General features: G+C 38.7%; 1 protein-coding gene across 1 annotated transcript in view; it reads right to left on the reverse strand.

Annotated features, from left to right (window-relative positions):
• Nucleotides 1–27,403, reverse strand: part of SPTBN5 (spectrin beta, non-erythrocytic 5) — a 1,783,454-nt gene that overhangs the window by 806,637 nt on the left and 949,414 nt on the right. Inside the window, exon 39 of the mRNA XM_044073536.1 lies at nt 460–651. Within this exon, the coding sequence (XP_043929471.1) occupies nt 460–651 (192 nt within the window). The remainder of the gene's footprint in view (nt 1–459; nt 652–27,403) is intronic.

The raw sequence follows: 27,403 nt of genomic DNA on the forward strand, positions 1-27,403 counted from the left end.
CTGTTTCTAGTCTATGAGTTTCTTGTTCATCTCGCCACATGCACAAATCTCTACCAGTTTTATGTAAAGGGTGGGTTTCAGTCTTGCTGAAATCAAAATACAGCAGTCGACAGGTTTCTCTCTCTCTCTCTCTCTCTCTTTCTGTCTCTGTGGTGACTTCTACTGGATGAACTGTTATGGAAGGATGGAAGGATGCAGCTATAGAAAGCAGTAATAAAACATGAGGTAACATGAAATATAAAGAGGAAACCAAAACACATGGGATATAAAGTGCAATTTAACTAAAACAATTTCCTGTTATCAACATAAAAATGTGATATGTACAATCCATCAAAAACAACTTCCTTATTGAAACAAAAACGTGATGAAATGTGCAATCTGTTTAAAATGATTGACTGTTCTCTGCAGCTATTTGCCAAAAAAAATCTAATTTTACTACATATCAGTCATTCTAGGTACCTTCTCCCTTATCCACGCTTCCACTTCATCCACCTTCTGTAGGAACTCCAGGAAGTCTCGATTGTCCTCCAGCATCTTCCCACGAGCTGCAACTGCCCTTTTCAGCTGTTCCCAGTGTTCTTGCAGTGCCCGCATGTTTCGGCGGATTTCTGTGGATTTTGTGTGGTGTTTCATAATCAGTGCCTCTCCAGTCTGGAAAAAAAATGCAGCTTATTTATTTCATTTACATGTTTTGCAGTTTATTTGGCCAGGATGGTTCAAATGAACTTAAGTGTTAAGGAATTGGAATTAACTTAAAAGTAACTGAGGAGAAAATGAGCAGCAATTGAGTATGATCACTAAATAGATTACCTGGGATCACTAAATAGATTACCTGGAATCCATAGGTGGCAAATAAAAATGAATGTGAGAGAGAGAAATACATTAAAAGTACAGAGAAAATGGCAATGTGCGAGAGCAAAACCTGTAAATTATAAATATTATTTTTTTTAAGTTATGTAGCAAATATGCTGCATATTAAAATGAGAAATTATTACACAATGAATCAAACATTCTATGAGAGCTGTCTGAAGAGTTTCGTTTATCAGGATCAGAGATATACAATACCAATTTGTGAATAAATAAATACATTTAACTGCATAAGATTAAAACAATTTGTTCCCTAAATATTCTGCCTTCAGTCCCAACAAGTAATGTTAAGAAATCTGTGGAGCAGCCATTCACTAGTCTAGGATTTTCTGGGTAATAGATTGCATATATGTAAAAGCTTGCATGTGGTTACTGCTCAAGTAGTCCCTACCACCACTAGCTTTGGAAAGTTACAGTAATCGAATGACAATAATCATATACTAAGCCACTGGGTGGACAGAAGGACCTATGCATATTAAGTAAGAAAAATTCAAAATAAAGTACACTACCCCATCTTTGATATAAAAGAGAGATCATAATTCAATGTCGTACAAGAATACATAAGACAAAAGTATAGACTACATATAAATCATATGTACTTGAAGGATATGATAGATTTGATTGGATGATTTCTCAGTAATACTACACTTAACCATAGCTGGCTTGTCTAGTGTCTGCTGCAATTGCCTGATGAGAAGTACCTCAACTGCAAGCTGAGGAGCAAAAAAAAGCACTTCTGTTTTTAAAGCTGTAGCAAGTTGTTTGCTACAATTATACCAATGCATACTACACATAAGCCATTGAAGTTCTTCAGTACTGCAGAAAAGCAATATCAAAATTTGTTTCTGCACTGGCATTCAGTAATACTGATACTGCAGTAAAGTCGATCTGCATTTCCCAATCCAACCCCCCTAACATCTTGTGATCAGGGCAGCTGCCTCCTTTGCCCCACCCTAGCTATACTACTAATAGTACAAGCCCTTTATATCAGGCAGATTCAAAACCTGCATGTTTCTTTTTATTACATGCACCAAGTGCCTCACACCACTCATGCAGTGGGATTTGCCCCTGCAGCCTTTACTTAATATAGCCAACTCCAAAACTGTATGATCTCAGCGTACTTTATAATAACTTCAGCTTCAAGTCTGCATGTAGGACCATATTTTATTGAAAAGCAACGGAGTAAAACAATACGTTTACCTTAAACAAAATGAGCCATTTGTTTAATTGACTGTCTAACTATAGATCTATTTAATCTGCTAACAGGATGGATGACTCTTCTTTTTAATAAGTTTATTTACTCATTATATTCTCACTCTTCTTAAACACAAGCTAGAACAGACATAGAGAAAACAGATTATTATTATACACTGTTATACAATATTATACTGTTATATAACTCTAAACCACTCGTATAAAATCAGTATGTTAAGTTGAGGAAGCAAAAAGTGACAGGGACACAATATTCTGATTAACAAAAGATGGGTGGGAATATAATACAATATAGAAGTATGATATTCAGTTACATATCTAGCAATAACAATTAATAAATAAGAATTATGGATGCAATTTACAATATGAAGCAGAAACATTCTATGTGTCATAAAACAGAGAATTTATATAGGTTAGGATGTAAGCAGAGAGGAGTAAAATGAGTATGAGTAAAAGTTAGTAAGACTTATCTTTATACTAATTGGAGCTAGTAAGAACATGATATAGTACTATTATTTAAGTAAAATTTCTTTGATGGATCATTTTACTGAAAATGTGGTAACAAAGAATTAAGAAACAAAAAGTCCTGGATGAGAAGGGGCTCTGCCATACACTCACATATCTGAGATATTGTAGTTATTTCCTTAAATGCTATTAGGCTGTGTAAATATAAATAAAGTGGGATTATCAGAGGGTCCCAAGGGTATTGTTTTAAAAAATCATAGGAATATCTTAAAGTAATAAGAGAAATACTGCAATTTGAATTTAAGGCAAAATTCAGTCAGAATGTCTTTTTGAAATTTATATTGTGGAAAATCTGCACAGTAATCAGTTGAAATAAAAAATGCAGCTTTAATTAACTTTAGAATAAAATAAAAATCTATCAAAAGCATAAATATATAATGCTGCTGTGAGTTGAGCCCTAAAAAGCATGTATTTCAAATAAATCTTTATATTCTTTTCATGTCCTGAGGTATAAAACTATATAATTTTTTTTTTAATGAAAACTCAAGAGATAGGTGCCCTTTTGCCTTTGTGGGTAAGTTGCAGTCTATAGAAGTCTTGTAGATAATTATGCCAGTAACATTTCTTGAAACATTCATGAAGAACTGGGGAAATGTTTTGGAGATACAGACTTTTATATACAAAAGAAGTAGTCTGTTTGTAGATAGTCCTTTGGAAAATGGCCATTTGTTAATTAGAGTAAATATAACATCTATCAAGACTGCACAACTGAGGAAGGGGGTATGTAATCCAGTTTTAATGAAATCATATATTGAAGAAAACAGTACTGAATAATTGTACAGTTACAGTGAGACAGGAGAGTATGTCTAAAGTATGAGAAAGAGGTTAGCTTTGTTATGTCATTAGAAAGAGAATTACAAATACCAATTTGCTGTAGCAAGTTTTGAGAAGAATCATCCACTATTGAATAATTTAAGAGGTAGCCTTCAAATGATAAAGCATCATCTTTCTGCAATCAATGTGTCATGACAATTAGAAGTAGACAGTTTGTCTGTAAAATATAGAAGAAATCAATATGCAGAGGTATGCAAAGCATAGTTGTAAACAGAATGGTATCTCATTCAGTTTTTGTAGAATATATAGTACGAAAGAGAGCACAATTATGCATTCCCAAGTATAAGGGGGTAAAAAAACAGAAGACTTTGTTGAATCCCTTTTGTAGTGTCCATGTGTTTTGAGGACTGAGTAACAAAGGAAAGGGTGTACTTAAGTCTGGGGATGAGCACATTCTTATGTGCATTTTTTATTCAGGGTTGAGGTGAATGTAAATCTTGTAAAAAGTTTGTGTGGGTCCAGGACTTTGATTGTGTGAATTTAATATGGTATGGAAGAAAAGATGGGATGAAGTTGTATGCCAGAGTATGTATATGAGTCAACATGTCACACGAGATAACATCGTGGGTAAAAAAAAATGTTTAAAGAGGAAGAGAATTTAAGTTTTCAGACTGTTCTAAAATCAGTTATATTGCAATCAGAACTAATTGATGTATGTTGAACCAAAGGCAAAGACTATTAACATTATAGAAAAGCAAATCACAAGCACACAGGATTTAAAAAACAGAGGAACCATGCTGCAACAACACAAAATAACAAAATTAAATGAATGAAGGCATTTAAATACAAAATCAAAGATACAAATGCCCAAAGTTAATTGATAATAAAAACATCCAGAGTTAAATGCTTTCATTCATCAAAGATGCTTGGACTTGAATTATGGCAAGAAGAACAACACATGTTTAAATAAACAGACCAATCAAACAGATCCTAGTTTTTAAAGTCACAAACCGTAACAATTCATAAAAAACACCAGTATATTATAACTTAGCTGCAATCATTTTTAACAGGGGAAACTAAGGATATCCAGTCATTTAGTCCTGGTGTATTACTTGCATTTAGTCTACATTGCCAAAATCATTCCTTGTACTCAAGTCTGTTTTCCCAAGGTTCACCCTTGGGGTCTTGATGTACTATCTATAAAATCAAAAAATATTTTTTAAAAACTATAGCATCTAAAGAATGTTTGTACAATGTATTTTTCTCACTTTTATTGGCAATATCATAATTGTGTTGATAAATTCTTTTGCATAATGGTCATTCTACTTTTCCTACATAAAAGCCAGGACATTCACAACAGATAGCCAAATAACCCCACCTGTGTCCTACTCAGCTTGTCTGCCATCTAGATTTGCTGTGATGGAATGTAAGATGCATGTAGGATGAGATTGTGCTGTAAAGTTATATCCCATGTGTGAGGATATCAGAAATTATCTGTGCAGGTATAACTAGCTGAAGTTTTGTAAATACTTCTAAATAATTGAAAAATTCAGAGCTGGCAACTCGGCACGTAAAAATCTACTGCCAATCATTAGCGGACCAGAGTTCCGCTGTAGCAACCCCTAATAAAGCCGAAAGACACAACAACAACCCTGTGTTATATATGCCAGCATGACTAGCTATAATTTTGTAAATAAGTTTATGTTTTTTGTTGATTGCCTTGATTTATGTAAGATGTTTGAATCAAACTGTGTTTTTCTGGCTGACCAAATGTACATGTTCTTTAAAAAAGAATTCTGAATGTAGGTTATATCAGTCAGCTGACCTAGATGTGATGTCACCATGTGTCAGAACTAAAAGGAATAGAATCTCCACGGCAGCGGTCTCTTTACTTTTTAAAGTCTGACATGAGAGAGTAGAATTTTCATAAAAGCTTTCTGTGACTTTTAAAAAAGTCTGCAATAAAAGCAGGTTCTGAATCAAAGTTCAGTAGTTGTAGTAGTAGTTGTTGTAGTTATTCTGTTGTTGTTCAATATCCAGTTGCTGTTTTCCAGACCAGTAGCTACTAATCAGAGTTTTCCAGAGGTGTTCAGCAGAAATAGTAGGAGTTGCCATTCCAGTCACTTAGGACCAGACAACAGCTTGAAGAGTGGACATATATTCTTATTTTTCCTTGCGGAAGTGAGAGTATCATCTTGCCTTGCTGAGTTAATTAGATTAGACAGGGACAGTTAATCTTTAGACAGTTAGGGAACTACAATTAGTTAGTTAAGAGTTTTTATACAATCAGTGTGAAACCTATCCTACAGTGTTATTTTCATAATTCCTATGTCTGAAACTCTGTGGTTTATTAGAATCAGTTATTCAGTGCATATATGTTTTAATAATTTTATTTTACTACCTTTTATTGTGGCTGGTTATTAAGAAAGTAGAGAGTGCTTATGCTTATTGTGTTAACACCAGGGCCACTCCAAAAAGCCTTACTGCTTGGATTACATGCTACCACTCATATCAATATTTATTTTACTCAATATAATTGAACACCCCTTTTGAAGAGTATTGTGGTATTTGACTGGTAGCAGCCATTACCTTGTAATTTGGGAAACAGAACATAGCAGGTAAATCTGTGACAGTCTTTCCCAAGTGTGTTTGTATGTGTGAATATTAAATATTTAAGAGTGTGTGTGTGTGTGTGTGTGTGTGTGTGTGTGTGTGTGTGTGTGTGTGTGTGTGTGTGTGTGTGTGTGTGTGTGTGTGTGTGTCAAATACCTAGAACTGGGACACAGTGCTCTGCAGTGGTTAGAGTGAGGACTCATTTGGAAACCTGGAGTGAAGCATATAGTTCATTCTCAGGTTTGGAGCCTGTTTCCAGTATACTCTTAGGGGAAATTGTGTATTTATATCCCTGCTTTCAGTCATGGTCCCTTACCAGAGAAAGTGGTGAGGATTGAAGCTCCTTAGTTACTGCCCTGGGTTTAAGTGGGGTCATCACACCATGCTAACATGGTTAGCTTGGAAATGGGGTAAGATCTGGTTCTCTCTTTTTTGTTTATGTACCACATTACTGTGGCTTTGTCTGATATTATTTGAAGAGATCCTGGGGACCACATATGATTCAGAAAGTTAAGAGCTTTTATTAGAGGTTGTTTTTGTCTGTCTTTCTTGCCCCAGAAAACTATGCACTTGTATTCCCCTTAAGAGTCTCCCCAGGCAACATCTGAGGCATCTGTAGTGACTGACAGCTTTGGAGCAGGAGTTGAGAAAGGGAAACCTGGATTCAGGGATATTTAATATCTTCACCAGTGATTTATCTTTTCAAAAATCCCAGAAAAGGAATTTGAAATAACAGTGGATGCTGATGCTGGGACGAGAGAGACTTCAGATACCACTGTAGGTACAAGTGGAACTGTTTCTATTACCTCTTGAGACAGCATATGATGTTGCACAGGTGGAAAAAGATGGATTTGGCCTGGTGGATGAGAAGGAATCCCCTAAGAAGGAGAAATGTCCTCCCACTGTCATCTGTATACTAAATGAGTCGCATTTACAACCCAGTTGTTTAAAATAAACTGTTATCAAAGAGAAAATCTGAAATTCAGACTTTCTGAAAGGAATAAGGTATTGCTAAGGTGGGAGGGGCAGACAAGGTCTTTTATATACAGTCATGTCTGACACAGCCTTGTTTGACTGTTCTTTGTTCTGGGGAGTTCCAGCTTTCATTCTGGAACATCCCTGCCATTGTTTTTTAAATGTCTGCTTAGCAGCATTCTGCTGAGACTGTTTACATTGTTTTTTGCAAAACTGAATGAAAGGACAGGAAATCCCTTGGAAAATTTGAAGAAGGAGGGCTGAAAAATCTGATAGCTTCCCTGAATCAGTTTACCTCTTTCATCACGCTTTTTGATAACCTCTGCAGCAGAGGATTAAAAAACTAAATCTCTGCCAAGGGAGGATTCAAGATTTAATTTTGATATATTCTGGGAGATTCTGAGAACATAGCCAAGCATACCTCCTCAAAACAGTACTAGTGGCAACAGCTCAGAAAGCAGTATCTACAGAGTTATAAACACAGTGTTTACCTGAGAAACAGAAGAAACTAGACTACACAAAGCAGATTTTTCCTCAGAAGAAGAAACTGCAGCCAAAGCATCCCTCAAACTTTCACAAATAGTCAGTATACTTTGCAACATCGGAGTGTGACAATCCAGACTTCTAAAAAAAAAGTTGCAGAATCATTCGGGTTTCCCTAAATGAAGGAGAAGGATTGAATTAACAAAATTCTTCACAGCAGTTGGATTAACTAAATCTATAGCCACTGGGTCAGGTCTGGGATCATTGTATAAAAACTTGAAAGACTGAGGGATTTTTTACATTGTATCTGCTTTCTTAGGAGCAGCAGGTTGGCTGTCAGAGAAACCACAGAATGTGGCAAACAGATCCTACAATATGGGGAACGGGAGAGGGTTGTGGAAATTCCAGTTGTAGCAGCTCATATCTTTTACTAAGGGACTGAAAAACCTGAGTGGTCTACCACTGAAAACAGTGACTCATTCTGAAATAGAGTCAGAGAAACTGAGTCTCTCACAGAGATATTCAAATACTCTTCTCAGACTCTGAATCAGAAATATGAGGAGAAAACCTACATATACCCCTTCACATTCACCTACATTCTCAACATCTTGAAACTCTTCAGGGGAAAGAATCCTTTTTTCTTTTATCAGAAAACACCTTACAAGAAGGGTGAACAACCTACAACCCCCTGAGCTAATCCCAATAAATTACACCTGCCTAAGGAACATAACACAGAAAGTACTGAATATTTAGATTTCTGTCTCTTTTCACAGAATATAATGACAAACAGACCTACTATTGCCAGCAAGAGCTTCCTAATAGTGGCCACAACATTCTGTCTAAGAAGGAGATTATTCCCTGCCCCTTCTCCCATGACTAACATGAATGGCTCTCCATTGCCCACTGAGGGGACCACAACAGCTGCAGAGAACATGGCTAACCCCCAGTCCATGGTGGCTATATGGACAACACCAGAGGGATCTGAAGAAAAAAATGAATGGTCTGAGGACCAAGCTTTGGCCACAGCAGAGTCATCCACATGCGACCGTGGCAAAGTCCCAGCCTGTTGTGATAGTAAAGTCTGCTTAGTCAAGTTTTTCTTTTTGTGGCTGGAAGAAGGTCTGAAATTATTTCCATGGTGAATCCAAGAAAGGTGCTTGTTTGACAAGGAAGCTTAGTAGTAATATTCGGTAAAACAGGAAAGTAGCAAAAAAGTAAATTTCTCCCAAAAAAACACATAAAAAAATAATAATCCCTTTTTCAGGCCCAAAAAGTAAAATAAACATAATTTCTCCACAGAAAAAGTAACTTTAAACAACATTTTACCAAAAAGTAAAGACATGTAGTCCCTTTTAAAAGCACACAAAAGTTACAAGATAGTGAACAAAAATATTTTTTTTATTTTAAAAAGTAGTTGTTCTTCAGAAAAAAAATTAGTTTAAGCAACTTTAAAAGTAAAGTGGACATTTTTTTTCTTTAAGGAAACTTATCTGCCCAGCAATGGTTCAAAGTTTGCCAACCGCCAATCCTAAAATTCTGCATAGGAGCACTCTTCTTGGCAGCAGGAAAGTTCTGAAGGGCATGGTGTCCAAACCTGTCTTTTTGGTCAGCACAGTTTGAGTTGTTTGGACAAGGTGACGGTGACATGAAACTTTTGAAGTTGGCCAGCTGTTACATTCTATGCATATAATATAGGGATCAATATGAAAAACATCTGAAGTTACTGATACCATATAAAAGTGAAAATGTAAATTGAAGTAATTTTATTTGGAGTGATAGGGAAAATAGAGATAAGGGGATATTCAGAAAGGAGTAAAATTATCAGTAGGATATTTGTAGTCTCTTGTGAACTTTGTTTGTGGTTGTTGGTGATATGTTTATGCTTGACAAGCTTTTTTTTACCAGTATTTCTTTAGTTCATTAAGCATATCATGCCACTGTGTCCTACAATAAAAAGCTTCAGTGATCTGGATAGCAGTCTTCAAGTCATGCCCAAGAAAGAGACATGAGTGATGGGGTGGTAGATTGTTAGTTGATTTCTATAAGCCCCAAACTTGTCCGTTACTTGTATTAAATGTTTAATTTCTTTAGAAAGCCAAAAGAAAGAATTGCCTCAAAAGTGTAATTTCTTGACAAGCTACAGAGACTGTTTTATGTGAACTAACATAACCTTTTTTCTTTGTCTTTTTTAATCTACCTCCATACCTTTCTATTAGAAGTGATTTACTGTTCTGACTGCTTTAGCACTTTGATAATTATGTTGCTTAATTTTCTACCTTGGTAAAAGTTTGATACATTTATCAGCTTTGTATTGTTACAAAATTATTACTTATCATATAAGATGTTTCATATATCTGGTTGGTTTAGGAAAGTACTTTGGACTTCAAGCAATACTACCTTGTTTACTAGGACTTTTGCCATCACTGAACCCAAATGTCAATCCTTAGCACCTGACGTATAACACTAATACCCTGTTAAAAATTATTTATTTTCATGGTTCTCACCTAAAAAGATTCACAATGGAAACATTTAGGTAATTTGTGTCTTGATGATTTACTGAGTCAAGGTATTTTAAGTTAGTGCTTTGTATCTTCTATGTTTTCAAATGACTCATAATCACAGACACCTGTGAAATCAGTAATTCCCCCAAAACTTCAGACATTTAGTGATATTATACAGTATAATCATGCTGCAAACTTTACACTGGATGTTAAGGGAAACAATGTCCTGTTTATTGGGACTCTCTACTTAGCTGGGTTAGAAATTTTGTGAAAAAAGCAAAAAGTTCTCAGGTTACTCTCTTTTGTTTATGGCATTTCAGTTTAAGAGGCATCATGGAGGCAATATTTATACTCTGTGACATTTAAGATAAGATACAATATGATTTTAACAGTTGATATTAATTATCATGGCTGAGAATCATTTGTCATGGCAGACATTATCACCCTTACTTTCTCTTTCACAAACTAGTTTGAGACAAGCTTGCTTATTCAACAATAGCAAAAGACAAAACGGGGAATTCATAAAGGTTATAATGAGATATACACATCAAATATCCTTTCAGAATGTACAAATAGCAAAAGTACTAGGGTAAGGCTGTCTATCAATTAAGAAAGATTACCTTGAGGGGTTTACAGTATGTACACCTCATGGTAAACTTTATGAATTCCTTCTAAGTTACAGTGTATACTCTCCAGACATAGCTGTCATTACTGGAACCTGGCTAAAACCTGAGGTACATAATAATGAAATCCTTCCCCCTGGCTACAGAATACATAGGCAGGATAAACTAAACAAATGTGATGGAGGCACAGCTATTATCTATGAAAATGCCCTAAAAATTGAAAGAGTAAATCCAAACCCACCAAAATTCAATAATACTGAAATGCTTTTCACCAGGCTAGAAATAAACCCCAACAAATTCACCATAATTATAGATGTGTACATCCCACCTAGAAATAATCCCAACATCATTATGTTATTCCTTCACTGGCTTTCCTTAACTTACTCACAAGAAACTATAGTTAAGGGAGACTTTAATTCAGACTGGCAAATATTTACCTCAGATAATCCCTCAAATTTTATAAACCTGCATGGCTTCTCCCAGTTGATGCTAACTCCAACCAGAATAGCCAAAAAAATAAAAAACAAGGGACACCCTATACTACACTGGATTTTAACTAATAAATCATCACAAGCCAGGCAATCAGGCTGCCTTCCAGACAGCATAAGTGACCACTCACCTACTGATCTACTTAGAAAAAATAAAACCCCACCAAAGCCATAGCATATAAAGAAATCCATAACAAAAAAAACTTCTTTCCTTAAACATTCATATCTACCCTCCAAAAATGCGACTGGACCCCATTGACTAGACTTCCACTAGACTCAGGTGTATCATATTTTAACAATACTTTCCTAAATATACTGAACACCCAAGTACCTTCCAGAACGATTCAATTAAGACCAGGTTATGCTCAATGGCTAACCAAGGATACAAAATAGCTCCTTAGATCCAGGGACAAAGTATGGGCTCAGTACCAAACAAAAACTAGGCCACCCTAGGCTATTACAGACAATGCAGAAATAGAGTCAAGAAAGAGGTAAAAAACAACACAAAAAATACATCAGATCTCAACTAAAATGCAAAAACAACCCTAAGAAATTCTGGGCCACCATAAATCAACTTTTGCATCCAGGTCAATCTTCAACCTCAACACCCACCCACATAAATACAACAAACAGTATAGCCACCAAATTCAATAACTACATAATAAACTCCATCCTAAACCTAACCAAAACCTCCAGTACCACACTCCCAACCACCTCTGTTGCTCCTAACACAACTCCCAAAGCCTTCTCATTTAATCCCATCCAAACCAGTGCCAGAAAAAAAGATGCTAAGCAAACTTAAACTAACCACCCTAGCCACAGACAACCTGCCCACCGGATGCCTCAAGATAGCTGTTAGCACCTTAGCCTACCCAGTGTCCATCCTGATATATCAATCAATAAAAGAATAGTACGTTCCTAAAATTTGGAAAATCTCATACATCATACCTCTTCACAAAGGAGGTACCTACACAGACATCTCTAACTACAGACCAATCACTGTCTTATCACCCCTATCCAAAATTCTAGAAAAATCCATCCACTCCCAACTCATGAAACACCTTCTATTCAATAACCTCCTCACCAACACCCAGCACAGCTTCTGAACACACCATAGTACTATGACAGCCCTTTTACACTTTACTAATATCATTAACTAATTCAAAAATAATGGTCAACTAGTTTCCTCGATTTTCCAAGACATGTCAAAAGCATCTGACACTGTCTCTCATCAAAAACTTCTAATCAAGCTCCAATCACAAAAACTAAGCAAATCAACCCTTACTTGGTTCCATAACTAACTAACAGACCAACAACAATCTATAAAATGGCAAAGTGAACTCTCCACTACTACCAGTCACATCAGGAGTACCACAGGGCTCCATCCTAGGTTCACTCCTATTTACCATATTTAACAATATACTACATACTGCTACTAACCTTGCCACAATCATACAATATGCAGATGACTCCACACTCATCTGCACAGCCTCCTCTCTAACTAACCTGCCAAAAAACAACCCAGCTCTCTTTCACAGCAGTAGAATCATGGCTCTCAGACTACCAGCTAATCCTAACTCCCCAAAACTTATGATCTTCTCAAACAAAACTCTAACCTACAATCTCCCTTCAAAATATACTCAGCTGATAACACTAAAATAGAGCCAGCCACACACACTAAGCTACTTGGTGTCACTATAGATAGCAACTTGAAATTTAACAAACACCTATCTCTTACTATAAAAAGTCCATATTAAACTCTGTTGTTTATATAGAATTAAATCATACTTCAACTCCGCAAGACAATCCATTGCCAGGACACATCTACTCTCTACCCTCTTTTATACTTCTGCCATTTTCACCAGCCTGAAAAAAAACCAGATCAATCTAAACTAGAAGACTGCTACAATAAAATTGCCAAATTTGCCAATAACTCCCCATATAAAACCCATCACTGTATTGCCTTACGCCATTTCAATTGTTTTGAACTACCCAATCTCCTAACTCTCACTCAACTAACCACAGCCCATGGCTTAATATACCAGCCAGAAAAATGCCCAGCACTCTGCAACATTCTTCAACCTCAAGCTAGCATGAGACAGCTAAAATCCTCAAACAAAGTTCTACTACAAGTAACAAAAGTTATACTACCATGGTGACTCCCTATACTCTAATCAGATTTCCAGAACTTGGAACTCTATCCCCCAAAATATCATACCAACCACAAACTACTCACAATTCAAAATGCTTATCAAAAAACACCTAACTCCTGCTATGCTGCTGCCTAACCCCTGACTAACCACTTTCAATGCTCTATTACAATGTTTATTTATTTATTTACATTTATTTACCGGGAAATTCCAACTGGACACAGGTCCTTTTTCAGCAGAGGCTCAGGGAAAAAAGCTCCACAGAAAATAAATGAGCAGCAGAGAGTACATGAACAATTGACTATACATACAATAGCAAATAATGCATACTGCAGCAAACATTAGCTATACATACAATATGAAATAATAGTAATGAACACATATACCAATATCTAGCTAAAGACTAAGAATAAAGGTAGGATGTATATACATAGGTTCATAGGTTCGTACTAGGCTATCTGCCCTAAGGCATTTATAAGCCTAGCCAGAGTGTATGTGGCTTACACCACCCCTTAGGATGAGAATATTACGCCCTTTTAGGGTTTAGTTTACTATGCCTCTGTCTAGTAGTGACACAGAGATGACCCGCGGGGTAAACCTACGATCTCCCATCCACTCGTCGAGATTTCTCTTGAATAGAGTCAGTGAGGGGCTCTGCCTAACATGGACTGGGATTCTGTTCCAGAGTGTAGGGAGCCTCTGGGTTATGAATCTGTCCCTCCAGCACGTCCTGTGTTGAGGTTTAAGTCACTTGTTCTCGTGGCTCTGATGGATTTGGATTTTCTGAGGTGGAGCATGTCCATTAATTCAGGATTGGACATGGCCTTGTACGTCAGGCACAGATCACCTCTGAGTAGGCGGTATGCGACTGAATAGAGCTGGAGTTTTTTCAGTCGGGCAGCATATGACATATGTTTAAGACCCTTTATCCTCTTGATGAGGAAATTTTGGGGTCTTTTCAACTGCTGCAGGTGTCGGGTGAGATACATCCCAAATGGGGCATTGTACTCAATCATTGGCCTGATAAGAGAAGAGTATAGGGGCACAATGACCTCTCTTGATCTAGATGTGAAACCCTTCATGATAAGGTGGGCAATATAGAAGGTCTTCCTAACCACTTTGGCAATGTGAGTGTCAAATGAGAGGTTACTGTCAACCTGGGTCCCTAGGTCCCTTGAATACCTCTTCCGTACTTAATGGATTACCGCCTATGTGGTACCTTGTTTTTCTCAAAGGATATGACTATACATTTTTTGGTGTTCAGCTTAAGGCCATGGCTCTGGCACCAATTATCCGTTTCTATGAGGCCTCTCTGTAGGATGTTTGTGTCTGCTTGAGTATCAGTTATGGCGCCCAGTTTGCAGTCATCTGCAAACTTTGTCAGCCACAATCCTCCTATGTTTGCCTGTACCTCGGAAAAATAAATGCCGAACAAGAGGGGTCCCAGGACTGAGCCCTGTGGGACACCGCTTGTGACCGGCTTAGAGTCTGACATAGCTCCAGCAACTCTGACCCTGTGGGTTCTGTCTTTGAGCCAGTTTGCAACCCATCTTGTGACATATGGGTTTACATTTAAGCTGGTGAGTTTGTCTATGATGCCCGAGTGGGGTATTGTGTCAAAGGCTTTTGCAAGGTCAAGGTAGACTGTGTGAACTGCCTTACCCTCATCAATGGCCTTAGTGACTGTTTCAAAAAAGTCGACCAAGTTCAGAAGGCAGGATCTGCCCTTGAAAAAGCCAAATTGAGTAGGATCTTATGTTTGTAGGTCCCCAATGTCTTTGCCATCACTGATCCTCTCCATAGCTTTGCAGACCAGGCTCATCAAGCTTATGGGGCGGTAATTTCCAGGGTCTGTAGAAGCACCGCCTTTGTGAAGTGGGACCACTGTTGCCATACACCACTCTTTGGGTACGTATCCTGTAGTAAGGCTAAGATTAAACAGCAGCCTTATGTGTGGGTTTAGTTCCTCTTGGAGTTCATGTAGCACACAGCCCGGGACACCATCCGGTCCCATTGATGCTGTGTTTTTTGCTTTAGAGAGGGTGGCTCTCACCTGGGCATCTGAGATGTTAGGAAGGCTACACTCTGCTGGGATAGTTATTTCTCCTTTTGGGGGGGAGGGGGAGGAGAAATTTGCACTGAACCTGTCTGTCAGAATGTTGGCAATGTCAGTGGGTTCAGTGTATTTTGTGTCATTTTGGACTAACTCTGAGCATATCTGGGAGTTTCCACCCAGGTTTCTAACATAGCTAAAGAAGGCCTTGTGATTGTCTTTTGTGTCTTTTGCGATTTTTCTCTCAAAGTTGGCCTTGGATGATTTTATGAGTGATCGTAGTTTTTTGCTAGTACTGATCAGAGACGCCTTCCCTTTTAGGGATTTTGCTCTGTCATGTAGTAGCTTCCTCCTCCTGTTGTAAAGTTTGTTTATGGCTGGGGTCCACCAGACTGGGCGCCTGCCTTTGGGGGAATGGGTCTTGGTTTTATTTGGGATTGCATGATCCATGCATTCTTGAAGGTGCTCATAGAAGGCATTTGCAAAGGATTCAGCAGTATGGGTTGTGGTTTCCACTGGCCCAGGGGTCTTGAAGGATACCACTTCAGTCTTGAGAAGTGTGAAGTTTGCTTTTGAGAAGTTCTTCACTGTGGCCTTTTGTGCAGGGGGTGGGGGCGGGATGTGGATTTCCAGTGAGATTAATTTATGGTCTGATCTTACCAAAGAGGGATATACTTCTGGTGGGGAGCATTTTGTCCCCATGTTTGTGATGATCAGGTCTAGTATATTGTCTCCTCTTGTGGGAATGGTGACTAGTTATTCCATTGCATTTGAGTTTATGAATTCTAGGAACCTTTGGGCTAGGGTGTTGGGGCTTGAGTAATGTTCCCAGTCTATGTTTGGGTAGTTGAAGTCTCCCAAAATGATGGTATTTGGAGAGACATTCATACTCTCCAGTGTCTTCAGGAAGGCTGTGTGGGGTTCCTGAGTTTGAGAGGGCGGTCTGTAGCATGCTACAAACTGTAAGGCAGTTTTGCCTATGGTTAGTTGCACCTGGATAGTCTCCGATGCTTTGTGCGTTGCCACTAACCTGAAGGTGTGGGTATCTTTGATGAAAATGGATACTCCCCCTCCTTTTGTGGTTCGGTCCAAGTTTTGGGGCCGGAAAGCATGATATGAGGTAAAACCTGATAGTGCTGGGGTGCTCTCAGGAGCCTTGAACCAGGTTTCAGTCACTGCACAGACATCGATGTTCTCCATACTGAGGAGGGCTTTGAGTGCGTGCATCTTGAGGTTTAGACTTCTGGCATTGAGCAGCATTACCCTTAGTTTTTTTCCACTTGTGTTTTCTAGGGAGGTAGGTTTGTCATTTGAGCCTTGCCTAAAAAGGCACTATGGGGGTGGCAAGAGCCTTTGCCAATATCCGGAAGCCCAGGGTGACAGGTGCAAGCCATCCCTTGCGGCAGCGTGGCTTGTCAAGCATGTCATCCCAAGCAGACAGACATTGGATCCCCTTAGAATGACACCAGTAATTAAGCCAATTGTTAAAACTGATCATTTTGTCTTTGTACTGTGGCATCATTCTTGGTGAGGGTAAGATGCTGCTCAGGGTCAGGGTCATACCGGCCTGGGCTACATAATCAGAGAGCTCCTCTATGTCTCTTTTCATGTAGTCCAGGAGGTGCGTCTCAGGTCGTTCACACCGGCATGTACAATGACTGAGTCATATTTGTACTTGCTGTGGAGTGACCTGAGTGCTTGTGTTATGTGGCGAATTCTAGCTCCCGACAGGCAGCTTACTGTGACCTTTTCCTTGTTCAGTCTGGTGAGCGGGACGTCAGTGTGTCTGACTATGGAGTCACCTATTACAAGTGTGTCTGGCATGTTGTTTGGCCTTAAGGGCTGTGACTGTTTAGCACACTGACTTTGTGAACTATGTGTTGCATGTGCTATGTCTTCAGGTGGTGGTTGCTTGGGTGTCTGCTTTGGAGGCCTCTGTTGTTTTGGTAGATTTTTAATCAGCGCCTCCGAGTATTTTTTTGTGTGTTTATGTGTTTGGTTTGCTGTTGTGATAGTTCTATGTGAGACTGGGTTTGTGGTGTGCGTGGTTACCTTCTCCTCCTGACTGGTCTTGCCAGTACTGAATTGAGAGAGCTCAGCCTCCAGTTTGGCTATATAGTTGCATCTCTCGCATATATTTGTATTTGTTGGGAGGAGGAGAGGGTTGTCTGTGTACATGAGGCAATTGTAACATTGCCTCAAGATTCCCAGATTCACAAGCTGAACAGGAGAGGATGCCAGCAACTGACCCTTCGACATGCTAGAAATAGTGAAAAAGATTGCTGTGTAACTGAGTCAGAAAGGACCTATAGGAAGATGTGTACTCAACAGAATTTAGGTGAATGAAGTACTTTCTTTTGTTTAAGAGTGCTTTACCTGTGAAAAAATGCTTTAGGAGCAAGTGCTGAGCTTTTCAGATAGAGTATAGGCTGTTTAGATTGCAAGTAGAACAGTTCTAAGGGAAAAATTAAAGAGCAGACTTGGCGGAGCCAGAAAAAGTTTAACCTTGTTTATGCACGACCGCGCAAAGCCGTGCAAAGGCAGATTTTAAGCAGTGAACTACAAAAGAGCTAGGAATGGTCCCAAACAACCAATTACTACAGCTTCTTGTGCTGAGGTCACTTCCCCCAAGGACAGGTAGGCTGCTCAAGGCTCCCCACTCCCACTGGTGAGCGAAGAAATTTCCTTCTATCCAAGTAAGGTAATGGACAACACAGGAACTACACCACAGCCCAGAATACAGCAATGCCTGTATACTGGCCCAAACTAGTCGAGAAAGGCGGGAAAACAAGGATTATTTTTTTGCTTTTTTGTTTTTTTTGTAGAAATACACAGAAAATGCAGAAACAGTGATAAATTAGTTACACAGGCTAGCTCACTTTAGTGGGCAGCCTCCACAGTTAAATTAAACAAACAAACAAGCAAACTTTCGATTAAATTCGACTAAATGTAACTTTAAGTGCAGATTTAAAAATAAATGCAGTAATCAGAAAAAAAGCAGTTCAGGCTAGTTTAAAGTAAGCAACAGAAGCTATTTCCAGTGAAGAAAAAGCAAATATACTTAAATCGAGAAGGTAGTCACTGTTTCGAGTTCCTTGCTGCTAGGACCACTCTGTAAACCCACGTGGAGCTTGTCTGAGCAGTATAGCCAGAAAAAAACGCCCAGAGGCGGATTTTAAGCAGTGAACTACAAAAGAGCAAGGAATGGTCCCAAACAACCAATTACTACAGCTTCTTGTGCTGAGGTCATTTCCCCCAAGGACAGGTAGGCTGCTCAAGGCTCCCCACTCCCACTGGTGAGCGAAGAAATTTCCTTCTATCCAAGTAAGGTAATGGACAACACAGGAACTACACCACAGCCCAGAATACAGCAATGCCTGTATACTGGTCCAAACTAGTCGAGAAAGGCGGAAAAACAAGGATTATTTATTTATTTATTTTTTTTTTTTTTGTAGAAATACACAGAAAATGCAGAGACAGTGATAAATTAGTTACACAGGCTAGCACACTTTAGTGGGCAGCCTCCACAGTTAAATTAAAATTTAGGTATATAAGTTTAGAACAGTACAGATAGTACTAAGCTCAAATGGATACTGTTCTAAACTTATATACCTAAATTTTATATACAAATATTGCACTAAACTCAAGCAGATATAAAGCAGAAGCTCCACATGAAGGTGGAACAAGCTAGAAGGGCTAATGGGATGGAAGGGGAAGACAGAAGAGTAAGAGAGGAGACTGAGTGAGTAGTAAACGTGGTAGTGAGAGGAAGCTAGGTGCAAGTCAGTTGGATATGTATTTGGACTTGAGATGAAGTGAGGTAGTTAAGCATGTTATAACAGGTCTGAGAGACTGAGTGAGGAGTGAAGGGGAGGGAAGGGGTGAGCCAGAGCCTGCAAAGGAAGGAATGCAATGATCGGATGGTGTGAGGCAGGGTGGCTAGGGGAGGGGAGAGGAAGGGGATGGGAGGTAAAAGGAGGGTTACTAGTCAGGATTGGTGTATTGGCATAACCAGAGACTTTTTAAGTGAGTTTTTAGTGCAGTCTTGAAGTGATTGCTCAACTCTAGGAATAACTGTCTAGAGGATGGGGGTTTTGTTAAGCACCAGTGCTCCCAGGCCTGATGTCTGAATTTTATTAGTGCCCTGGTGCTTTTTTGTAGCCAAGGAGTGTACTGTGTTTTGACTCTAGCATTTCTTATGGGGGCATGTGTGTTTAGTTGTTTAGGAAGGTGCTATTGAAGAAGTGGACGGCTTCATCCAGATTGAGGTACTTTAGTGGTGTCCAATTTCATTTTTGAAGGGATGAGATAAAGGAGGGTTAAAGTTTACCCTATTTCAGATTTGCCTACAGATGATGGGTTTACCACAGTTTAAGTGGTGTCTCAGAAGGAATATTGGAGTGTGGTCACTGAGGCTCTCTAGTAGACAGCCAGCTAAGTATGAGTGAGGGTCTTTATTGATTAATATCCAGTCGAGAGTAGAATGTTAGAGTTTTTATTTATCCAGGTAGGTGACTGTATTCGTTGGGAGAAACCATGAAGGTTTAGGTGGTGGGCTGAGTGATTGTTACTACAAGATAGCCAGTTAATATTAAAATCACCTAGGATTATGGTTTCATGGGGTAGGGAATGGTTAGCCCAGTTCAGGAGGTTTTATAGGGGTGGGATGTTTTGGCCAGGTGGGAAGTAGCATCCTATGATGTTGATTGTTTTATCTGGGTTTAGTTTGAGGTTGGCATATAGGATTTCTTCATTTCAAATGTAGGGGCAGATGTGTTTAGGATCTGCATGTTGAGGTGGTGTTTAAACATTAAATCCACTCCACCCCCTTTCTTAGATAGTCTATCTACTGGAAGAATGTTATAACCTGTTGGGAGTATTTACTCACTTTTGATGTGAGGTTTGAGCCAGGTTTTGGTCAGGATGAGAATATCAGGAGAGTATAAAGCTATGTTGGTGTTTAGGTCATGGGTTTTATTAGTTATACTTCTGATATTTAGGAATATGAACAGGAGGTCAGATGGCTTTCTGTTGGATGTTAGTTGCGAGAAGGAGCAGCTATTAGGCAGATTTTTAGGTGAGGAGTTGGTAATGGTAGGACCAGAGTTAGGGTGGATATCACCACTGAGGGCTAATTTAGATAGGGCAGTAAGCATAAGTTTTATAAATCTGGTAATTAACCTGTCATATTTTAGGGATGTTTTTTGTTTGAATGTAACAGGTGACTGGTAGTATTGTGGGTGTATTGGGATGGAGATTGTGGGTGGCTACGGTGGTGCAGCGGTTTTCGTTGCCACCTCACAGCAAGAGGTTCTCCAGTTCGATCCTCAGCTGGGGTGCCTTCTGTGTGGAGTCTGCATGTCCTCCCTGTGGTCGCGTGGGTTTCCTCCGGGTGCTCCGGTTTCCTCCCACATCCAAAAGACATGCTGTAGGTGGATTGAACACTCTAAATTGGCCCTAGGTGTGAGTGTGTCTGTGTGTGTGCCTTCTATGGAAGGTTGTGCGCTGGGCTGGCAACTCGACACCATAAAAAACTCCACTGCCAATCATGTGCGGACAGATGATCCTCTGTGGCGACCCCTAAATGGGAAAAGCCAAAAGAAGAAGATTGGGATGGAGATTCTAATGGTATGACAAGTGTAATTAGTAGGTGGGTGATGGATAGAAGTGAGAGTAAGGGTGCAGTGATGGTGGGGTGTGTCTATTATGGAGTTCTAGTAGGATGTAAGGTGTGCAAGAAGAGTGCAGGTAAGCGCATTAGGTAGTAGCATGACTGTGTCATATGAGCAGTTAGATTGGAGGTGGGTTGGGTACTGTGGATAGTAGAGGAGATAGGTTACTAGTATTATTCTGGTTGTTCGCTGGTTATTGGAAGGGGTTAGTGCCTAGAATAAATCTAGATGTAATGGGGGCAGGTGGAATTAGGATGCAGGGTGGGGCATGAAGTGAGCCCAATCGTAGCACGGACAAACAGACCTGGGCTTAAACCCCTCCAAGCTGTGGATCACCAGGTAAGTATCTGCTGGCTTACCAGTGAGCAGAATTCAACTGCTGATGAGCACTTGTGTTCTGATGGGAGACAAGTAATTTAAAGATGGTTCCATAAACAGCAGGAATCGAATATAGACTTAGTATTGGGGATGGGGGGGTAGCAAAAAGGGTGTGAACCAGGTGCAATGCAAAGAAACCAGCCAAACCAGTTAGACAAGCAGTGGAAAACTATGAGTGAAGGCCTCAGAGGGGGTAAGTAGTAATACAAACTCTACCTGTAAAGTGAAGGAGAGAAAAGACAGCAAAGTCTATTAAGGTTGGGAGTGTGTCTTCACATTGACTTGCTTATTAGTAGCCAGCTTGTGCACAGATTAGAGTAGGGAGATACATTAGCAATGAAGGGGAATATACAGAGATGTAAATAAACAGGTGGGGCTCAAGTGATACAAAACTAAGGCAAATAGCACTGAAAGGGCTACTTGAGGGTTAATTTTTAATCACAGAGAATAAGAAGGACCTGAATTAAGTGTATACTGTCTAGTCGACAGTTAGGATTACTACACAAGCTGGGGGGGGGGGGGGGCAAGGCTCAAACACTCAGTGTTATTAGCACACTGAGCACTACTAAGTAACATAACACTAACTAATTAATCAAGAGCAAGAAACTTGGAAACCAACTTGTAAATATAGTTTTTGTAAAAAAGACCACTTTTGACTCTAAGCAAATGGATGTTTCAGGTATTGACAATGGTTTGCTGTTAAGTAATTTACATAAACTTGAGAATGACTTATATAAAAAGGGTTTGCAAACCCAGCGAAATCACCTAGAGGTATGTATTGTGCCTCGTGGTCTGAGAATACTTAAAATGCCGACCTACAGGGATCAGCATCCTCAGCTATTATCAAAGTGGCAGAAGCTTAATTTGGACTTAAGTTTCGATTACTTGCATTTATTAATTGAATTCTCCAAACTGAAGGAACAACTACTAAGAGAGGATTCTGACTGAGCAACAGCAGCTTATATTGTAGATGAGAAGTTAAATGTTTTGTTGGATGCGGTGATTCTCTTTGATAGAAGGATGCTTTGCATTAAATATAAGAAGCTTGAGAGAGACAGGAAAGATTTTGCAGTGGGCCATCTATTTGTATGGCCAAGAAATGCTAATCATTACACCAACATGAACCCTGACATTAGCAATACCTGCAAGCATCCAATGGGGACTTCAGGTGGTCTGCCTACTGAAGATGCCAACAATGTGAGTGGTTATCCTGACCCTCCAATAGATTGCAGCACTGTGGATGGCAATCCAGAGACTGGTACATGTTCTTATAAGGCCACTGGTGCTAGGGGGAACAATTCAGCATTACCAACAGTAGGTGTTGCCACTGCTTCATCTATTAAGCTGAAAAAGACTTTACATTGGACCAGTTCTACACCCTGTAGACCAAATGAAAGCAAACATGTCAGTGCAACCAGATCGAATGCTGAACAGGTTTTTCAGCTTTTCTTTATTTCGCTGAATAAGACTGTCGAACAGGAGGAATACACTACCAGAAATCATTCAAGAAGTCAGGGGTGTATGAAAAGGAAGATGCAGCAAGAGCCCCTGACTTCTCATACTTTTTAGAAGATGTGGCAGTACAAGGTAAATCAATAATCTGGAATATTTCATCCACACTACTTTCTCCTAGTGAACTTTGATTACATGAGACGGGTCTCTCATTGATACCGGCGCATAACACAGAGGTAACAGACTCCATCATTGATTTAAAATTGTTTAGGAATGTTATGTTAAAAATTATTTTTAAAACTATAGTTTGCAAGATGGTGATGGAGTCTTTAAGAAACCTAGCATTTCTTTTACCACTTCATCACCCTGTGTTGGAGACCTTTTGTAAGTTATATGATAATGATCTATACCAAATTTCTAGTGCTAGTTCAAGAAGAGTCAGGATCTTGAGTGTAAATTAGGGGAAAGCTCTGAAACATTTACAGTTTGCTAATACTATTGTCATCAGACCAGCTGGTAAAGGCAGTCCCATGGTCGTAATGGATTGGGACTATTATTTTAGTTCAATGGGTTGCATGTTGAATGACGAGACTGTATATAAGAGAGTTGGCCTGACTGATGATCAAATGGTCTTTACGGTGCATAATACGCTATATGACTGTTTGCTAAGTAGAGTCATTATTCTAGATATACTTAATTATTTTGTTATAGAATCCCCTATGATTTGTATCACAATGATCCGTTACACCCGCCCTTCAGACCCATTGTTTCAGGGTGTAATTGATGTACAGAACCCCTCTCCATATACATAGAGAAGCATCTTATACCTATTTTGGACAGACATTTTGAAAGACTCTAAGCAATTTTTGATTGATCTTTACAAGTTTATGAAAGGATGGAAAGGGAATGTATATGATTTATTATTGGTTACCTTGGACATTCATTCCTTGTTTACGGTCATACGCAACATGATTGGAATTGAAATGCTCAAAAATATTTACTGAGTTACAGCTCCTATGAAAGCAAATTTATTGATCTGATTTTCCTTTTTTGGAGTAAGTTCTTGAGAACAACATTTTTCTATTTGACCATGAAGTGTTTTTGCAGAAGGATGGGGTTACATGCATTGGTAAAATATCTAAATATGATTGTAGATTTATTTTTATAAGAACCGTTGCTCCTACTACTATTGAAACTGTCTGTGTATCTTTCTTCGACATTGCTCTCATTTCTGCTTGCATGGGAACATCTAGTGCAAATAGCTATGCAAACATGGTGATGGCTTTATGGGAAGAGGAAACCTTTTTGAAGTTCCCGAGGTGGTGACAGGTGGTCTTTTATAGATGCTTTGTCGATGAACTCCTCCTACTTTAGGAGTGCACTGAAGACAAATTAGTATCATTCCTTGATTTCCTGAATACCAGTACTTCCTTTTTTAAGTTTAGTATGAAATAGTCTCTTAATGAGATTGACCTTTTAGATGTCAACATTTATCGTAAACCCGATGGATCTTTAAGTACCATGGTATATAGGAAGGAATGCCATAGGAACATCTTATTACATAGAACAAGCATGCACCTGAAACACTTCTTTAAGAATATAGTGAAGGGGCAAGGCATGAGAATGTTAAAGCTGAATGCTGAAGATGATAGATTTATGGCTGAGCTTGATCGAAGGACAAGATTTGAGTAGAGAGGGTATAGTGCTCATGAAGTTGACACTTCACTTAGTGAAGCAATTGCTCTCAGATCCATTAAGGCTAAGCCCTATTTTTCTGATTTTTTTTTTAATTTCTTCAAATCTTTTGAGTTTCTAATACCATGATGAGAAAGGACCCCATTCCTACATCAAAGCACAATTAAAGTTCATGAGATTAGTATTGTTTCAAACCTTGATCTCAGCCAAAAGTGCTCTTCGCAGCACGCACAATGTGCCCAGTAATAACTCCTTCTGCAATTCGTATGGGGTTACATGCATTGGTAAAATATCTAAATATGATTGTAGATTCATTTTTATAAGACCCGTTGCTCCTACTACTATTGAAACTGTCTGTGTATCTTTCTTCGACATTGCTCTCATTTCTGCTTGCAGATCCTGATATTTTATGACTTTGTGTCTGTCTGTACACAAGACACTGTAGTCACTGGGTGTGGCGATTTCAATGATCAATGCTACTTTTGTCCTCTTTTCTTGGACCATTATATCTGGTTTTCTAGCATCTATCTTTTGAACTGTTGGTAATGGGTTATCCCATGTGATATAAACTTCATTTTCTATGATGCTTTGTGGCTTATGTTTCCAGTATTTTTCAGCCACTTCGATACCATAATATTTGCACAATCCCCAGTGCAACAGTCTTGCCACATTATTATGCCTTTCAGTATACAGTCCTTCTGCTATTAGTGTGTTGCAACCAGCAACTAAGTGTGCAACTGTTTCCAATTCGGTTTTACACAACCTACACTTGTCTGTTTCTTCCACATGTTCAATGGACTTTGTAAACCAGTGTGTACATAGCCCACTATCTTGGGCTGCCAATATTAACCTTTCATCTCTTGGTTTGAATTCAACTCTCCTTAACCATTCCTGCATTTGTTCCTGAACAACTTGAAGTTCTTCCAGAAGTTTTCTATACTTGCAACTATATTTATGCTTTTTCCACATTTCTTGCCTTCTCATCTGGTCCTTCATCTTATATTCTTTCTTTTGTTTTTTGGCACATTCAGTTACTGCCTGATTTTTATCTACTTCTGGTTTGATTTCCATTCCTGCTTGATGTTGATATGCTTCTGCTAAATTAAGCAGAGAAGTCATCTTAGATTTATTCTCCTCGTGTTTCAAAACTTTTACTACATTTGAATCTTGTGAGGTCAGTAGATATGCGTGGAGTCCCACGATAGCAGATCTATGCATTTAATCAATTTCAAGGAGGCCCATCCTTCCTTAAGAACGGGGAATATATCATCTTGGTATACATCATGGTATAGATCATTTGGCAAGCATGAAGCATCCTTCTTATTTTGATATCTAATCTATCCAACACTTTTTGAGGCCAGTCAATCACTCCAAAACTGTAAGTTAGGACAGGAAGAACAAATTGGTTTATAGCTTGGATCTTGTTCCTAGATGTCAATGCTGTTCTCAGGATTAATTTAAGTCTTCTAAAGTATTCCTTACTGAGTTTTATTTGCATTTGTTCATGTTTTATTGCTGATCCTTCATCAGTTCCTAAGTATTTATACACTCCCTCTTGCTCAAGTTCTTTTATATCACATTCTTGTCCCAAACTGATGTTTTCCTGGTGCTGCAGTTTTCCTGCTTTAAAGGTTGCTTTTCCACATTTATCAAGACCAAATGACTTTTTCATATCAACTGAAAAAGTTTTGACAGCGTACAGCTGTGCTTTCAGTTCCTCATCTGATGAACATTACAGTTTTAAATCATCAACAAACAGAAGATGAGCGGTCTTTGCACTTTGTTGTTTTCTATGAGTAAAATTATAGCTATGACCTAAGCTGTTAAGTAGACAGCTTAATGGGTTAAGGGCAAAAATAGAGAGCTTAATGGGTTAAGGGAAAGACAGAATAGCAGAGGTGACAAAAGAGTCACCCTGGAATATCCCCCTATGAATTTATATCCCTGGGATAATAATCTATCCTTTATCATGGCTTAATTGCAAAGTGGTCTGCCACTGTTTCATGGTTACTGTAATGTAGTCGATCAGTGTAGGGTGTATCTTATACATTTTAAGCACTCTTTTATCCATGAATGTGGAATGCTGTCATATGCTTTTTTGTAGTCAATCCATGCCATATTTAGATTCCTCCCCTTTTTACAGTTCTCCACTATAATTTTATTTAACAACAGATGATCCTTTGTTCCATATGACTTTCTTTTATTGCCCTTTTATTCTATGCCATAATTGAGTTTTCTTCTAAATAACTAAAAACTCTGTCAGCGTCAATTCCCATTTATAGTTTATACATCGTTGGAAGGCAAGCTATTAGTCTATAATTTTTAGGGTAGCTTGCAGGTTCACTCTTAAGTCGGAGCATTGTTTTTCCTGTTGTTAGCCAGGTTGGAGTCTGTTCGGGGTGTGCATATAAATAGTTCTTACTCATGACTAAATCCTCATGCAAAAATGTTAATACTTTTAACCAAAAGTTAGGCACTACATCTGGGCCTGGGGTTTTCCAATTAGAGGCTTTTCTTAACTTTATTTCAATCTCTCTGACTGTTATTTCATCCCATTTCATATCCTGTACTTTTAAACTTCTTATTCTTTCTTTTACTTCTTCTATCCATTTAGCATCTTTGTTATGTTACACAGGATCTTCATAGATACTTCTCCAAAATGTATCTACTTCTTATTTTTTTGGTGGTCTTTCAATTCCTTTTACCTTATTTCTCAATTCTCTATAAAACTTTTTTGGGTCATCAATAAATTGCTTATTTTGTATTCTTCCCTTATATTCATCTGTGTATCTTCTAAGTTTTTTCACCTGTGGTGAAATGTTTAGTTTGTCATTTGCAATAGTGCATGATAGATCCTGGTGTGTTCTAATACTGTGCATTGCTTTAATCACATCTTTCTTTCTTAGTATTGTTGTTGATCTATTCCCTCTTCTATACTCTTC

Source organism: Protopterus annectens, chromosome 6.part0 (genome assembly GCF_019279795.1).
Source record: "Protopterus annectens isolate FY-2018-M chromosome 6.part0, PAN1.0, whole genome shotgun sequence".
NCBI lineage: Eukaryota > Metazoa > Chordata > Ceratodontiformes > Protopteridae > Protopterus > Protopterus annectens.